This window comes from Epinephelus lanceolatus, chromosome 8 (assembly GCF_041903045.1).
Source record: "Epinephelus lanceolatus isolate andai-2023 chromosome 8, ASM4190304v1, whole genome shotgun sequence".
Lineage (NCBI taxonomy): Eukaryota > Metazoa > Chordata > Actinopteri > Perciformes > Serranidae > Epinephelus > Epinephelus lanceolatus.
The window spans coordinates 31,714,654-31,732,191 of NC_135741.1; the positions used below are offsets into that span (position 1 = coordinate 31,714,654).

A 17,538-nucleotide genomic window follows, 5' to 3' on the forward strand; every position below is an offset into this window, starting at 1 on the left:
GCTACGTGTCTACGCGCCTTCATATCCTGCATCTCTCCAGCCTGCCCGTAATCTACAGCTAATGAGGTAAAGTGCTGGTTAGAGCTGGTCTTAGCACTACTGATCCTGACTACTTCTGGCTTCCAGCTGGCCCACCAGTCAAGTGTGTCTTTGTGGATTATATTCTCTCATGCAGCTAAAGTGAAAGGAATGCAGTGTAAGATATATACGTCTGCACACAGTTTAAAAGAGAAACAACCCAAGTCATCCACATCAGGTTCACTAAAACTTTTTCCAGCCAATATCAGTAAAATGATTGATTTATTTTGCCTTAGCTCATAAACGATTTAATCCCCTGACCACTTGTGTACAGCACCTGAGTAATAGGAGTGAAAACTTTTCTCATGGCTCTTGAAAGTTGTATAGGAAAGAAATGCTGACACACAGTAAGAACCACTGAGGAGAAGTGAGAAACTCTAGATTACTGAGAGCAGGGCCGATTGGAGCAAATTAATACTTCAGGGAAATAGAGGAAATATGAAGCTGGTGGGGTTTTTGCTTAATTACAGGCTTCAGGCTAAAGATAACCTCTGATATTAACACCAGAAACCTCTCGAGGGTAAATTTACAGTTTGTCCACTGTTGTCAGGGGCTGTTGTTGCCAAAGCAAGGGTGTAATTAGACTCCTTTCACTGTCTCTGTCCAGAGAGAGGAGAAAACCCTCAAGCTCCGAGCCCCTTAATCAGGGTTTTTTATGTTTTAATAAGAGCCTAAAGTTTGGCTGCAAGAACATTTTATTAGACCCTCCAAATATTCTGGGAGGTGATATTACACAGAAGTGGAGGCTAAAGTCTTTTAAGAATCTCAGTTACAGCTATACTTTATATTTTGCCAAATTAGTATTCCCACCACCTGCAAAATAAAGTCCTCTAGAAAAGAAAGCTGCTGCCTAACTTGACTCTTTTCTGAGGTGTGGGACGAGCAAACAGCTGTCGTTTGACTTCAATAGTGACAAGCAATGGTAGCGCCACCGTTAGGGACTGCCTCCATTAAAATTAATAATGGAGAATAGCCTGATTCTGTGCCAGATAACTGTCCCAGTGAAATCCACATCTCAGCAACATCCCCAGCCCTGAGCCTGGAAAGCACTGGCCTAGATAGAAACAGATCTGAAAGAATAAATGAATAATGAAATATCTCTTGATTTTTAATATCACTCTGAAGGCTTTTGTGCTTTATTAGTACACAGAGAGACGAGAAAGGTGATGTTGGGGGAAAGTGGAGGAAGATGTACAACATAACTCAACACCACAAAATAAATTTATAAACATACAACAGATCATATAAAACTGGGGCCAAACATATCCTGGTACATGTCATCTGTTGAGAGTTGTAACAAAGATTATAGTTTCATCAAAGTGTAGGATTCCTGAGAAGAAGAAAATAAGCTCAGTCGGTCATAAATCCTAAATACCGTATGATTACAACTGTCAAATTACATAGATGCTTGAGAGATGATTTCTAATTACAGCCTAGATGAATTAGAGCAAACAACCTGCCAGAACTGCTTTCACTTTTAATCCACAAAGTACATTTTAAGTAATTTCAGCACTACACTGCCAAAAACCTCCCGTGTTTCATAGTGATGTTGTAGTTAGAGGGATACTTCGCCGATTTTCAACCAGCCTTGTATCATAACAATGTGGGCAGTATGTGTAAACAAAATATAGGGAAACTTCCCTCCATCTTACCAGCACCCAGATCTGCCTGCTCATTTGCATCATCTAGCAGATTTTTGCTGGCGTATGTCACAAGTCCTTTTTCTCTTTTAATACCTTTAACAGATGATTTAAAAGCAATAAACCATAATTTATATGTTGAGGATATTTGATGTAGCCTTTTACAATTTCATTAAAAACAGCTGATATGTATTTAGATACTATGAGTGAGTTCATATTGAATCCCCTTTCTAGTGAAGGAGATATTAAAGTTTTACCAGCATTTACTCGGAATCTGGTTTAGATGGGAGTCCAACAGTGGCCAAATCTGCTGCTGTTTTGTGTGTCTGTGGGCTCCTTTCTCTCCCAGACAACACAGCCACACTGCGTCCTTCCACTTTATTAAAAACAGACAGCTCATCTGAGTTTTGTCTGGAAGCAGCTGTTTATGGCTCCTTAAATTTCCTCAACAGTATTGTCTCTGGGGATGGCTGGGCAGCACCTGGGCTTTATCTTCATAAAGTCACACAGATAAAAATGAGTAAAGTAAGTATTTGAATATATATTCAAACTGCAGCTTTTATTTTTAGCAACGTTTTTTTTCCCCTCTGAAATCTAAATTGAATTTTATAAACATGCACATGGGCAAACATGCATTTGGACACTGATGAACTAATCTAATGTTTAGTATAACCAAGCAATTTGCATGCTAATGGCATGAAATTGAAAAGGACTCATTTGCATTTACATTATGAGTTGGGCATTTCTCCAGAAAGACACCGGGGGACACAGCAGGATAAGTGTAAACGCCTGACTTACAACCATCACAAGTAATCAGCAGTATAGAGGTCAAAGGTCAAAGCCAAAGTCTCCAGTCATGCCAAACAAACTCATATGATTCAACTGAAATACTCTCCAGTGACTGATTAACATTAAATGTCGACGGCGAACCAATTCGCTCAGCGAATGCTGTATGAATAAAACATGACTCTCTCCATGTGGGAAAATAGATTCACAGTGACTTAATAAACCATCCAAACCTCCTCTGAGGCGTTTATTGAGCTTTACTCTGTGGTTGTGATGATGAATCTTTATATTCTTATGTGACAATTATGAGTTTGAAAGCAGCTGCAGGTGGAACTGTGACAGCAGTTCAGGTTGTGTGTGTATATGTGTGTCTCTTTATACAAGTATGTATAAGACCTTTCCATTGATACATTTTGTTCACATACCTGCTTGTCTATTAGGGCTGCAACTTTAGTTTTCATGATTTATCTATTACTTGTTCAGTCTATAAAATGTTGCTAAAAGGTAAAAAATGTCGATCAGTGTTTCTTAAAGTCCAAGATGACGCCCTCAAATGTCTTATTTATGCCACAAACAAAAGATATTCAGTTTACTGTCAGAGGAGCAAAGAAACCAGAAAATATTCACTTTTAAGAAGCTGGAATCAATGACCTTTGACCTTCTTTTTTTTTCTTTTACCCACACTGATTACTTTGTTATCAATTTAGTTGGCTATTAAAATAGTAGTTGATAACTAATTGATTAATCGTTGCAGCTCTAGAGTGTATGTGTGCAAAATGGTATATATGATCCTTTACTGTGTATGTGTGTGCGTCTTGAATGTTTTTGTGCATGTTCTTTAAAATGGTGTGTTCAATGTAATTCGTTCAATAGTTTAACCCTTAAACAACTTAAAACTGTAACTTATTAAGACACTAACGTCACTTCTGGGGTGAAACATTATTTTCAGAGGATTTATATGTATGAAATAAATGTGATTTAAAAAATATTTTGATTTGCTTTCATTTTTATTACTTCTAAACTTGCCCTGTGCCAGACAACAGCCTTGTCTCAGACAAGAGTTCACAACTTCAGTCAAGTTTTTTTAAATATATTTTCGTGAAAATGTTGAAGATGTTCCCCAGACTTTTGTCAACTTTGTCAGATTTCAACAAAAACATCATTTACTTGGGCATAAAAGGAGTAAGCTATATTCAAAGGAGTCCTGTATCACTTCCTGGTTTCCAAAAAGGCAGGAATGCTAGTTAAGTACCGGTAAGCTTTCTGTTTTTTGGTAAATTCATTAAATATTATCATTATCAGGGGTGGCACGGTGGTGTGGTGGTTAGCACTGTCGCCTCATAGCAAGAGGGTTGCTGGTTCGATCCCGGGTGTGGGAGCCCTTCTGTGTGGAGTTTGCATGTTCTCCCCGTGTCAGCATGGGTTCTCTCCGGGCACTCCGGCTTCCTCCCACAGTCCAAAGATTGGGGACTAGGTTAATTGATAACTCTAAATCATCTGTAGATGTGAGCGTGAGTGTCAGCCCTGCGACCCTCAAGAGGATGAAGCGGTTAGAAGATGAATGAATGAATTATCGCTGTCAGGTGTGTCTCAACCATTACAACTCCGTAGCCCGTCTAAATCAACAATAAATAAAAATTATGGTGTAAAAAACAAGTAGAGTGATTGGCATTAAGAAAACTCTAAGTGACTTTAATAAATAAAATGGCTACTCACTACAACCACTGTGAAATTAATAATATCTAACTTTTTGTCAATTCCATAAGACGTCAACTCCATCAGATCTTACCTCCAACATCAATCATGTATGTTATCTAAGAAAAAAGTAAATCACTGGGAGGTTGGCCCGTTACGAAGTTTAATAGTTTAGACTTTGATCTTTAAAATATATTTTACCAGCCTGATTAAAGTGTAAAAATCAAAACCTCCAAAAATGTAAGGTTTTGTTCCAATTGTTAAGAATGAGTAAAGGAAGGAAAATGTCCCTTCTGTGCCTATGTGTTTGTGGTACAGAGACGCTATCTCTAACTGCCATCTATCATTAAGAAAATCACACTACCGTCCACTGAATGGCTGGAATAATGGACTCATTACACTCAAGTGTGTGTGTGTGTCTGTGTGTGTGTGTGTGCTAGCCCAGTCCTGCATATGTGCGACATGAAATTTGAGTGAATAACTGGGATAATTTGGTAATTAAGAGAGAGATGGGGGTTTAGGAGGTAATCAGGCATGTATTTAAGTATTTAAAGCTGTTTTTTTTCTCCAGACACATGAAGCTGTCTGGTCAGTCAGTCTGATTACACTTCGCCAAACAGGACAAATCTCTCAGACAGTGAAAGGACCTCTCTTTTTCACTCTGTCAGACTAACAGCTCTGATTGTTTAACTGGTGGGTTTGTCTGATTCTGTATCATCTCTACTGCAACCTCTGTTATGACCTAAGTTTACAATAGCTTAAAGGAAATATTCAATTTCCCATTCAATCGTACGAAAATTACACAGACCGTATGATCTACAACGATCTACTAATTTGTATGCACTGTTTAAACAGTTTTGTAATGACACAATTATACGATTTGACAGATGTCATTTAAACTACAATTTTGCAAAGCTACTTTCAATGTAGTCATTGAGCTAGTGTTGCACTCATGGGAGACTTGCAGAGATTACACAGATTTTAAAAAGTGGTCAAAATCGACACAGCAGAGCCCCAGATATCCTGACTTTTAGATTCTATTACGAGTCAAGCTCCAGTAACACTCGATCCTACACCTCCCACAATGCAATTCAATGGCATCTTTCACCAGAACCCTCCCTGTCTTATTAATGCCTATGTTTTTCAAACTCCACAGCCTCAGTTTGTTATTGTAGTCCTCTGCTTGGGTAACCTCCCCACAGAGCCACAGAGTCATTAAAGCCATTTTCCTGGGCCAGAACAAGAAAACTTATTGCCATGAATGAAATTTTTGGACTGCCTTTCTAAAGACAGAAATGTCAGTAATGTACTTGTGGTGCAAAGCAACCACAGTTAAGCTACCTTGGGGATTACAACTTCTGTATGTTTTGCAGTTTTACAGTTTCCTCCTCCTCTTTGTGTTTGTCTTTATCCTTGTTGTTGTCTCTGTTACTGCCACAGCAGAATCAGGGGCCATTGTTATGTCATGAAGAGCCTCTCATATAGTCACTTTGTAGTGGAAGCCATCAAAAGCTGGTGTTTTTGTATTTGTGCAGCCCCAGTGGCCTAATGGATAAGGCACTGGCCTCCTAAGCCAGGGATTGTGGGTTCGAGTCCCATCGGGGGTGACTGACAGCCAGGCTTGGATAACGAACTTGGTACTTTGAGGAGTACCCATCTACTGGTCATCAGAAAGCACTACCTGCTTCCCCCCAGGTGCCCATATTATCAAATGGGACTATTCAGACAGAACGAACTCTGCAGCAGGTGTCCAGTCTGCCCTCTCTGCATGCCAGAAGCCTATTAGGCAAGCAAACACACAGTGGCTACGGTTACATGATGGCTTCTCATTTGGAATGAAATAAATCTGAATGAAATCATTCAGAATTAAAGTTTTTCCAGGTAGTTTACATGGGAAATATTCATTCCAAATGAGGGTTTAATGGGAGATCAGTTTAATCGCCTTTATTCAGGTCTGCGCAAGGTCTGGGACAGGGAAGGTTTCTGATTGGTTAGGGTGCAGGGCGGATGTTACGTGTTTGCGTTTACCGGAAGAAAACACTGTAGTCCTCCTCCAGATAACAAGATGCTTGACGCCGCTGTTCTTAGTGCCTTTTTCAGGCGTGTTTTGCTTATATTCTTGAAGCAGCAGTACGACAACAACCTTGTTCTGCTAATGCTTCATCTGTTGAGGAGGAGAAGGGAGGTAGAAGACCGTGCTGTGGCGAATGGAAACCGGTGAGTGCAACGAGTCGGACTGCTCTATCTCAGCCCATTGCTATGCAGCTCGTTGCTATGCGCGCTATATACGTCATCGCGCCAGAAGGGCAAGGAAATGAGCAGAAAGACCGGAATGAACTTAAAGAGGAATGAGTGTATACATGCACACAAAATTCTTTCATTTGGAATGACAAACGGAATAAACCACCCCCTTTAATCGGATTTAATTTTCAATCGGAATGACCGTTTACATGACCACTTTTAATCGGAATGGCCTTTCATTCCGATTAAAAGTGGAATTAAACTGTCCATGTAAACGTACTGAGTGGTAACCTAAATATATGATAAAAATGATCAAATATGTATCCAAGAGAGAGCGAGCAGTTACCTATGATAAGAAAGCTCCACTTGTAATCAGAAAAGAGCAAAGGAGCAGAATTGCTTGTTGACCAGCACAGAGAAATGAGCTTCTGGTGTGAACAGCCAGGCTTCTTCATGACAACTGACATGTCTGAACCCAGTGTGACACTGGGTTAACTTAAAGGAATACTCAATGTGCAAAATGACCATTTGTTAATTAATTAGTCATGCCATGTTACCTTGAATCCCTGAAGAAAACAGAGAAATGTTTTGCCCACATGCCTCCACAGAAAATGGGGTCCTCATTTAACAACAGCAAAACATATCAAAACATCCATTTACAAACTCTCACAACTGGTGCAGCATAATCAAAGACTCATTTATCCAGTCGTACACTCAATGCTGGGCAAACACATGCATTTTTCCCACTGCACAGACAGCAGAGTGGCGCAGCGGAAGAGTACTGGACCCATAACCCAGAGGTTGATGGATCGAAACCATCCTCTGCTAATAGTGACTTACAGATGGCTCTTCCCCTGCTTTCTGACTAACAGGGTAACATAGACTAAATTCACCGTTGTATTCACGCTGAATATGTCAATGGGGTAGTTCAAATAGCGTTAACTAAAGTGGGACTCTGGATAAGGCACTGGCCTCCTACACCAGAGATTGTGGCTTCAAGTTCCATTTGGGGTGACTGACCATCTAGGTTGGATCTCAAAGTTGGTGGTTTTTAGGGGAACCCCATGAGTTACGTCGGAAGCAACATTTCACATAATCAATCAATGTACAAGTATCATTTTAAATGTAAACAATATCCAATGTTGCTGACAGCAGAGTGGTGCAGCGGAAGTGTGCTGGGCCCATAACCCAGAGGTCGATGGATCGAAACCATCCTCTGCTAACAGTGTTTTACTGGGAGGTCTCTTCCACTGCTTTCTGACTGACACAACAAATCATTAAACCCAGATTTGTAGGCCCTCTGAATGGGTCAATGGTGTAATTCAACTAGAGGTAAGGATCTGAAATCTCAAAGATATACCAAGTCAGTCTGGCTGTCTTTGGGTTATCTGGCATCACTGAGACCAACATCTGGAAGCCTAGATAACTGGTATCATGAAGCTAGTTGTTAAATGGCTCTGTTAACTCAGGGTTTTCCAATCCATTTAGGGGACTTTGTAGCAGCCCTCTTGTGCGATTGCTTTGTAAAGAGGGCCACTGTGTCTTAACAAAACTGGTCAGCTTGTGTTCTATGAGGCCCCCGTGGCCTATTGGATAAAGCACTCTGTCTCCAGCCCAAGCCAATATCACTGTGAGTTACATTATCTCTAGTTGTGTCACCTCTGCCACTGCCATGGCGACCTCAGAAGCCACTGTTGTATTGTTTAAAGACAATGTTTCTGCTAAACCTATTGTTGGTGGCTTTACATCAAGCCCCAGTGGCCTAATGGATAAGGCACTGGCCTCCTAAGCCAGGGATTGTGGGTTCAAGTCCCATCTGGGGTGGTTTACAGCAGAGTGGCGCAGCGGAAGCGTGCTGGGCCCATAACCCAGAGGTCGATGGATCGAAACCATCCTCTGCTAATAACATTTTACAAGCAGCTGGTAGACTTTGAGGGCATTTCATGTTTAGTAGCTTGTAGTCCTCTTCAACATCCCTCTCTCCCAGCACTTTGCAGTGTATATTGGTGTGTTACCACCTGTTGATCAGTGGAGTATTGTGACACAATTCGTAGTACTGTATTGCGTCACATAGCTCTCACATGGGTGTACATCATTGTGCACAAGATAAACAAAACAGGAACTCCATAGCACTACTAGAGTCGAAAAGACTCTGTTTTCATGGATCCTTCTTCTTTAATCAATTTTAACACCAGCCCACTATTACTGGCTGAATATATACGTATATACAGTTTTGTCATTTCTTCCCGAGTAAACGCAGTACATATTTAAAGCCCCATTAGAATCAGACATTTTCTCACACTTGGGACACAACTTCAGTTTGACGTTTCTGCTGGTAAGTTAAATAAAATAGTTTATGGCTGCTGGCAGGTGAAACCTTTCTATGTCAAAAAAGCCCAATTTTCTGCTTGATGGATTTCAGTGTGGTTTGAACATGTTTCAAAAGCACAGTGGTTGGAGCAGTTTCTCAGCCAGTAGAGGAAATTATAATGTGAAAAGCAACTTAATTACAAGGTTTATAGTTTTCAGAAGTATACAGTGCAGTTTTATTTCAATATCATGCATTACAAAATGGTCTCACTCTTACAGAATTTGCTGGCAGTGGAGTGAAACAGCACTATTATAGTGTCAGATTAACACCCCTTTTTGCTGAACTGATGTGTTAATAAAATATTAAGCGGTAATTTCTCTGCAGTTTCATGTTTAGTTTTTCTTTATATTCTATGTTTTCATATAATTTGTTATATTGTATATTATACAGTTTAATAACAGGTTTATCAAATTAGTGATCTCAAACTGCACATACCCCATATCATTTGGTTAATATTCTCATGTTTTTTTAAACGCTTGTCAGCAATGAGTTCAACAGACGCAGGAAAATGTACAGTGTCTCTAAAATGCTAACAAAAAAAAAAAACTCAGAGTCAAAGTGTTTAAGTGGAGCTGAAATCCTTTTCTAATTACAGCGATTCCCTGACAAAAAATGTCCTCCCTCTGTCTGAGAAAAACCTCCGTGGAGATGGGAAGGGAAATGACCACAGCATGGAGCTCCCACAGAGAGAGAGAGAGAGAGCACACACACAAACACACACACACACATACACAGGCATGATGGTGGACATCACAATCTCTACACACATCACATCACACATTTCTTTTTGTTGTCTTTCCAAAGCTTAATATACTGCAGCTATAAAACACACACAGTCAAACAAACACAAACCTCTGTTGTTCAAAGTCATGAGTGGAATACTCAACAGAGACTGAGGTGGGCAGAGATCCTGGAACTAAAACAGCTCGATGTAAGTACACACACACACACACACAAACACACACACACACACACACACACACACACACACACACACAAGCTCATGTCTTCAAAGTGACTTAAGCAGAACTACATACATACATGCACTGACTTTCATACACTCCATACACACATCCAAGCATATGCAACCACACACACACATACTCAAGGACATCCAGGCATATAATTCATGTATGCCCACAAAGACACACACACACACACACACACACACACACGTAGCTACTTTAGCAGCTCTTCACATTCAGATTTCATTAGAGCTAAATTCCCACCTGGGAGAATCCAACAAGGTTTCCCTTCTCCCTCTCTCTGTACTTTCTAGGTCACGACTGGTCGACTTCAGCCTTATCACATCCACTTCACAGACCCTTTGTGTTTTGGCTTATGTAAGAACGTGTAATCAGTTGGTTTCTTACTCGACGGTGTCTCTGGTATACATGATTAAAGGCAGATGAGTTTATCTTACCGTAACTAAAGGCCTGGACGCCTCAAAGAAGCTTTTAATTTGAAAGTGATTTATGGTAAATATGGGCTGAGAGGTCAAAAGATCGAACCCCAAATCCTGTTTTAATTAGAAGATGTAGGTCTTAGCTTTGACATTACTTTTGACCGTCACATTTGTTATACCCAACACTGGTCAAAGTGTTGAATCTAGCCTGATTGGAAGAGCAGACTGATGCTCCAGGGCATCTCAGTGTCCACCAAACCTCTCTCCTATGCTCCAGTGAGTCAAACCCCACCCAACTGCTGCTTTCACAATCCTAAAACAAATGGCAACAACTACTAGAAGCTGCACACTTTTAACCCATCGTCTCCAATTCAACCATGCATAAACGTACTGACAGGAGAGACTGTGCTCCTGTTCAACACTGGCATTGTGATTCAACAACATGTGTTTTTGCTGCGCACTGCAGAGTGGCGACTAACAAGTGCACGAAGAAAAAGACTGAGACACTGAGAAAAAAGGGTGAAACACATCAGAATACCAGTGCACAAATCAGTTCACCACCACAGTGTGTGTTAAATAAACAGCTGAAATTTCATATCTTAGTAAAAATGAATCATGGCTTCCCTTTCCCGTTGTTCTGTTGTGTGTGTCTGCAGGTTTTTTCAGCAACCTCTGCCTGGGCAGATCGGCCCGGGGCCAAGAAATAATTAATTTGGTGGTGATCTGGATCTGGGACTTCTGCCATCAGATTATTATTTCTTTGTTAGCCATAACTGAAACTAACAGACATAGACACTTGATTTCAGATCCTGAGGGGTGTTGTCTGTCCTGTCAAGGATGACAGGGACAATTTCTTTGGGGTGTGAAGCTTAATTGCTTAAGTGTTTCAAAGATGTTGCCATAAGATTTTATTTCCACTGAAAATAAATCTCTAGGTAATAAAATAGCCTTTCTGCAGCCTTGTTGATATGCCAGGGTAACTCACATTTCAAAGACGCTGTAAGAAAAAGTCTGAAAGGATGATCTCAGTTCTTATTTTCATAGTTTTCTCCATTATTCCCACCAGTAACAGTAACATTGTACTCACCAAATTCCTTAGATGTGGGAACATGTCTGCATCACTAAAAAAAGTTCAGCGGGGCAAGGAACACAAAAAGTCAGGCATCCAGACAGGTTTTAAACATTCTCCCTGCTTAACCAAACTTTGGATCAAAATTTTGGAGGGGAAAACATAGGGGGATGGTGAAACTATAATCCAAACTGTAGTTTGTAAACATTCATCATAGATTAAAGACCGACTTCATCGTTCAACTTTGACCCACTCTTCCATGGTGCAGACAGTTTTCCAGCGTATTAAGAGAATAAACGAAACATTTCAGGTCAGTTTTACTTACATATAATGTGGTTTAGACAATCTGGCTACACTATTGTCTTTGTTACAACCCGTCTGATTGTCTGACATGTGTTTCTTATCCCGTCTGACTTTGTTGTAGTGATGTGATTGTGTCTCCAGATCTACATAATTACTTTACAATGTTATTGTAACTGGAAAAAGTGATGGATAAAGTGATGGTCTGTGAAAATCAGACCCAAGTTAGAATGAGGTAGAATTTTTCCTGTAAGGTGTTGGAGCTGCTCTCACTGTAATATGCTGTAACCAGTTTTAATGCTGAATATTTAAGGGGGTTGGGCACTCCATTCCCAACATTTCTCCATGATGAGTGTGTTAAAAAGACAAAATGGGTACTTAAATAATGCGTCTTCTGGCCAGACTTCATGGTGAGAGTAGAAAGTGTGGTGGGCTAAAGATGAGGCTTTCACAGCCCAACTTGACTGCTGGAGGAAGATGTATTCAGCACAGGTGATTACAGAGATGGAGGAAGTGAGACAGTGTGGGAAAGAAACCAAATGGATAGAGAGACAGAAAGGCAAGTTATCATTTGCATTCAACATATCGCATAAGAGTGTGTGGGCAGTAATAGAACAGGAAAGGAAGAAAAGAGAGAAATGAGAAGAAGGTGCACGATTCCCATCACCTGCATGTGTGTGTGTGAATGAGAAGCAATTCAGGACAGATGTATTAGACAGTAAGAGCAGAAAAAAAGACTTGAACCACTAAAAACAAAAAGCCTCTTACCAGAGTGTGTGAACTGCAGTCTTGGTTGAGATGCTCTCCACGCCCCCGTTAAGGTAGCCCCGAGGTGGGCAAGCAGGATGGCTGTCACCGGCCAACACATCATCCTCCTCTCACACACAAACGCACACTGAGTCCAAGTGTGAGCCCAATCTCACAAAGTCAGGCAACTAACAAAGTGTCAAGATCTCAGTGTTGCATTCAAGTGAAGTGCTGAATCCAAACACACACTCACACACACAGGGATGCACGCTCTTAGTCCGAAGTGTTGCACTGTTAAAAACACAAGTCCAAGTCACAGAGATGCTGAATCCAAACAGTCTTGAGTCATGCTTGAGTAAGTCCAGATCCTGAAAATAATTCACCGCTCCTAACAGCAGCACTCACACACACACTTTACCATCTGTGTGTTTGTGTGTTTATATTTTCTGAGTGTGTGTGTGGGCTTCAGAGATGAAGGGAAAATGTATTCCAAGAAAAAACTAAGTCGTCTCTCCGCTGCCTCCTCGCAGCTTGACAGCTCTCTTCTGTTCTGTCTCTCGTCCTGGCTCCTCTCTGCATGTGACTGCTCACTCTCTTTCTCTCTTTCTCTCTCTCTCTCTCTCTCTCTGGGAGGCGGAGGGAGCAGGATCCCAGATCATTGTGGCCACCCTGCACACACACAAACGCAGGCACGCACACCTATTCACTGCTCAGGGAAAACCTAGTTAAAGTGGAAATGAGAGAGACAAATCAGCTTTCATCTTTACTCCCATTTTCTCACTCTCATTCTCTCACTTCCTCGCCTTCACCATTTTTTCTTTTGCACATACTTTCCCACTTACTCTTCTCTTTCCCCTACTTTCTTTATAACATATAACATCTATCAGCACCAGTGATTACTCTGAGCTTTACAGAGGGCACACAAACAATGAAACCATAACAACAATAAGAAAATTAACTAAACTTCACAAACAAAGATCAAAAAAGCAACCATAAGAAAAGTAATCTGAACCTACATACACAGATGGACATGTATTAGAATTGGACATGTTCGCAATTAAAATAAAATAATAAAAAAGGCTTTCAATGAAAGTTGGTTTTCGGAAATACAAGAATAAAGTTTGTCGGACAGATTAAAGTTGAGGTGCCCAACAGCAAACCCTTTGTTCTTATATCAAAGTGCTTTACACACCGGGAGCATTTTTTCCCCTTACGATTAAGTCTCACGTGTAGAGATTTTGCACTGTGAATAAAGGCATCAACCAATCATATTGTGCCAAACGGATGTCACGTTACAACCTCACAATAATGGCAGACCTGTTGCAACTGTCATCAATTTGCATTGCTGGCAGTGTTACACTAAATTCTATAACCACTCAGAGTCTGTGACCTAGCCCCTCAACGCAAATCCTAATCACTCAAAAACTCACAAAACACTGATTTCTTAAAAGGGTCTGGTGCTGAGTCACAGAATCTAACACACCACAGAGTATGGTGTTACACTGATATCAATACCTTTGATGCAGCTAAGTATTTCGCATTTTTGTGTCGTTCTGTCGTCACACCCCCAGTGTGTGAAAGCCTTGAGTCTTGCCATGAGAAAACCAACATGCTCCTGTCTCAGGACCTCAGATTGTGTGCAGGTTGATAAGAGGGTGCTGACACAAAAGATATTATCTGAGGCCAAGCCATAAAGTGCATTAAAAGTACACAGTAGAAAATTATGGGGCAATTTTAATCCAATTTGGGTCAGTCATGGTACCCAGTCTAGCACTGACCCAGTACTGGGGAAAGTTTAACCAGTGCCAATAAGCAGAGAAACCACTGGGAAACAAATCACACCAAGTAAATGAGTTATTGTGACCCACTTTTGTGTTATTACTTTCTACTGGGTTATTGAGCCATACAAATATGGGGTTGTTTTGACCCACTAACAATGACATATTTACATTTCTACTGGGTCATAAAGTAAACCCAAAAACTGTGGTAACTTTTATCCAGTGTATATTTTTTCTAATCTTTATATTGGGTCATTAATTAAACAAAAAAAGTGTAATATTTTGACCCAGGTTTGTAGTTATTTTTGTATTCATAAGTACGATCATAAAATCAATTCTAAAACAAACCTTCTCCTTCACTTTCTCTGTACCAAAGTCTCTTCTTGAGTCTCTTTCCTCTTTCTCATTATTTTCTCAGTTTCCACTCCCAACCCAAATGCAATCATTAAAGCCTGTGCTTTGGTTCTTGCTCAGTTATTTTCATTAGATAGTGGCTCACTGGGGTACGGCAGCACAGGCTGAATTTTTCACCAGCTTCAAGTTCAATCACAGGCTAACGGGGACAATTTATTCATTCTCTGGGATAAATAATGAATTTAGGTTGCGTGCAAATGAACACGTATAGACTCTAAGGATTTCTGATTTGTAAATGATTTATTCTTCACACTTGTTTGCTATTGTGTAATTAGTAGAGGTTTTTTTTAAATATGACCCAGCAGTTTATAATTAGAAGTACTGTAACCTGATGTTTACACAACCTTACACTGCTTTTAATTGGATCAGGGCAAATCTGGTGAAACCCGCTCGTTCATTAAGTTACCTAATTATTGAACAGACAAAGAGGAAGAAGTCGCCTTGTGGTTATACAGACTGACTAGCCCTCCTCCAATGATGGCACGGTGCCCAGCTGGAGTGACCTTGAGCGAGGTGCTAATGGAGCTTCATGTTTTAATAATTAACATTAAATGCTTCTGTTGTACACAAGTGCTGTTCTGTAGCTCAGTACAACTCCATCATTCCCTAAAGAGTTTCATGACTGAACCATCATTAGTAGTAATATTTCTCTTTATTGCTTACCTGTCATTGCTGCGGTGTTTCTATTGTGGCCCTCCGGATTTCAGGATCACCTGCCAATCAAACAATGTGCATAGTATTGTGACTTTGCTCATTTTAATTTTCTGTAGAGGATGTTGCTTTGGGTGTTATTTGTTAATTTAATCACTGTCTATGCCACCAAGGACAGCTCTTTTACATATCTTAAACAAACTGGTGACAAAATTCACCCATCCTGTGCAACAGATCATTTTTAACAGAAAGACCTACAAAATACTTTATGTTTAAAACTGCAAATGTTACAGTTGGAATGGGCTGAGGAAATATATCATTACTATATTGATGTGGTGATGAGAGACTAGATATTGTCTTAGATTTTGGGTATTATAATATCATGTGTTCCTGGTTTTAAAGGCTGTATTACAATAAAATTATGTAAGTTTCTGAAATTTCCAGACTGTTGTAGCTGTTCTATTATTTGCTTTTACCTACTTAGTCATTATATCCACATTAACAAAAAAATCTAATTGCGTAAATATTTTGTGAAAGAACCAATAGTCAATCCTATGATTTTGTCGCAATATCAATATGGAGAAATTTAGTCAAAAAAAGTGTAATATTTGAATTTCTCCAGTCAGTCCAGCCCAGTCTGAATGACCTATGTGTTTAATCAGTCGGTGATAAGACAGTTTCAAAATCTAAGCTATTTTAATGCAGATTACTCTGAGGCATTACGCAGAGGGTGTGCTGCTCTTTCCTTCGAAAAGATCCAGAAAACTCAGTAGGCCTATAAGGGAACAAGAAATATTTGAGTTCTTTTATGTTCATGTTTGCTTTTCTGTTGAGATTCTGAATGTTGGGAAAACCTGACTAGTAAAAGGTTAAAAGTGCAAAAGTTTGGTTTGACATTTTGCAATAACTGTAATAGCAAAGCAGGAAACACCGGATGCTGAAGTCATCATTTTAACATGTGAGTCAATAAGTCACCATTACTGACTCTTGTGGGGTGTTTTGTAATCATGTCATTGCTATTATCAAGAAATGATCACCACTCAACAGTACTACCTCAGATGCAGATTCTTCTTGGCAGTTTGATCTATATGGGGCTCCTTTTGCTGAAATCGCCATGTGCATCACATCTCTGAGGAGAAGACAAGGAAAAGACAGACACAAAGCAGTGTTGTCACTTTAAAACTCCAAATGACACTTTAATCTTCCTCCCTTTAGCCATAAAACTGACTTACAAGAACCTCTTAAACTCTTGGGTAATGAAGACAGGATAATTAAAAGCTCTTCCCCAATCTCACCTGATCAGTCAGCTTGTTAATTACAACTAACGACCTCCCAGCTAGCCTGAACAAGAAGCCTCTGATTTCTCTCTGACAAGTGACGTCAATTAGTCAATTAGTGCATGAGCTCTGGCTGCTGGGATCATTACTGGTCTCAGATCCTACCGCTGCTATTCTCTGCAAAGCACACACAGACATACATTTACTCATGCACATTCCCTGTGTTTCGTGGGTTGAGTATAAATGGATCATTTAATGAGCGCTCATTGTCATCTTGTTGTTGGGTTTGTTTAGTTTCATGAGGTCCGCGCCCCCCTTTTGAGGCTGTTATGAACCCTAATGTCACTAATTCACAGTGTGTGTATGATAGTCATAGTTGATATCAGTATTAAGAAGACAAAAGATGAGAGAAATTATTCTTTGTCATTAAGCTTGAGTTTTTCTTAAGTTTTATGTAACAGGCCCATGCCATAACAGTGGGATTTATAAGTTGTTGAACCCCACATCCTGGTGACTTAAAATGTTGATGCCTTCAAATGACACAGGTGTTATGTTATTAGAGATGAGTGACAGCAACTTGCAATGATGAGACAGCTTAAGTTGTAATACTTCCTATACATATTTTCTTACCCTGGTTAATTAAGAGTTAACTACCTGCCACAATAGCACTTTGCATCACATAAGTAACAGTCCTTTCAAAAAACATATGAACCTGTCATTATTTGGGGCAGGTAGTAGACCTCTGTTAGGCTAATACTGTAGCTGTTAGCTAGCACACGGCTGTTTGAGAGTTAATTGAACAGGTTAATCACGGTAATTTTAATGTCAATGGCTGAAAGGGAGAGATTTGGGTTACCAAAAAATAGTCCAACATAACAAACTGGGACAACCAAACCCTTACCAAACTGTGGTTATGGTCCGTGGCCTCTGTGTCTACTAAATAAACTGTCTGGTGTACAAATTCCGTCACACAGGTGAGACTGTGCTGCCATCTTACGTTTCTTCCCGCCGCTCACCTAATTGAGATCTCGCCTCTGCATCTCGCGATAATCTTTGAGACTATAAACTTCCAGCGAGACTTGGTTC

General features: G+C 40.1%; 1 protein-coding gene, 1 long non-coding RNA gene and 3 other non-coding genes across 6 annotated transcripts in view; 3 read left to right on the plus strand and 2 right to left on the minus strand.

The window, feature by feature from the left end:
* Positions 1–12,919, minus strand: part of sema3h (sema domain, immunoglobulin domain (Ig), short basic domain, secreted, (semaphorin) 3H) — a 76,534-nt gene extending 63,615 nt beyond the window's left edge. For both annotated transcript variants that reach the window (XM_033629726.2, XM_033629725.2), the window contains exon 1: positions 12,354–12,919. In XM_033629726.2, the coding sequence (XP_033485617.1) occupies positions 12,354–12,456 (103 nt within the window). In that variant the 5' untranslated portion in view covers positions 12,457–12,919. The remainder of the gene's footprint in view (positions 1–12,353) is intronic.
* Positions 5,734–5,806, plus strand: trnar-ccu (transfer RNA arginine (anticodon CCU)). Its single transcript has one exon. It is a non-coding gene; the product is annotated as a tRNA-Arg (tRNA).
* trnar-ccu (transfer RNA arginine (anticodon CCU)) lies at positions 8,192–8,264 on the plus strand. Its single transcript has one exon. It is a non-coding gene; the product is annotated as a tRNA-Arg (tRNA).
* On the plus strand, positions 8,271–8,342 carry trnam-cau (transfer RNA methionine (anticodon CAU)). Its single transcript has one exon. It is a non-coding gene; the product is annotated as a tRNA-Met (tRNA).
* A 2,090-nt stretch (positions 12,920–15,009) lies between the features above and the next one.
* On the minus strand, positions 15,010–17,449 carry LOC144464161 (uncharacterized). The gene is made up of 3 exons (XR_013491953.1): positions 17,354–17,449; positions 16,229–16,304; positions 15,010–15,237 (listed from the first exon to the last, which is right to left on the minus strand). It is a non-coding gene; the product is annotated as an uncharacterized LOC144464161 (long non-coding RNA).
* Positions 17,450–17,538: the final 89 nt, after the last annotated feature.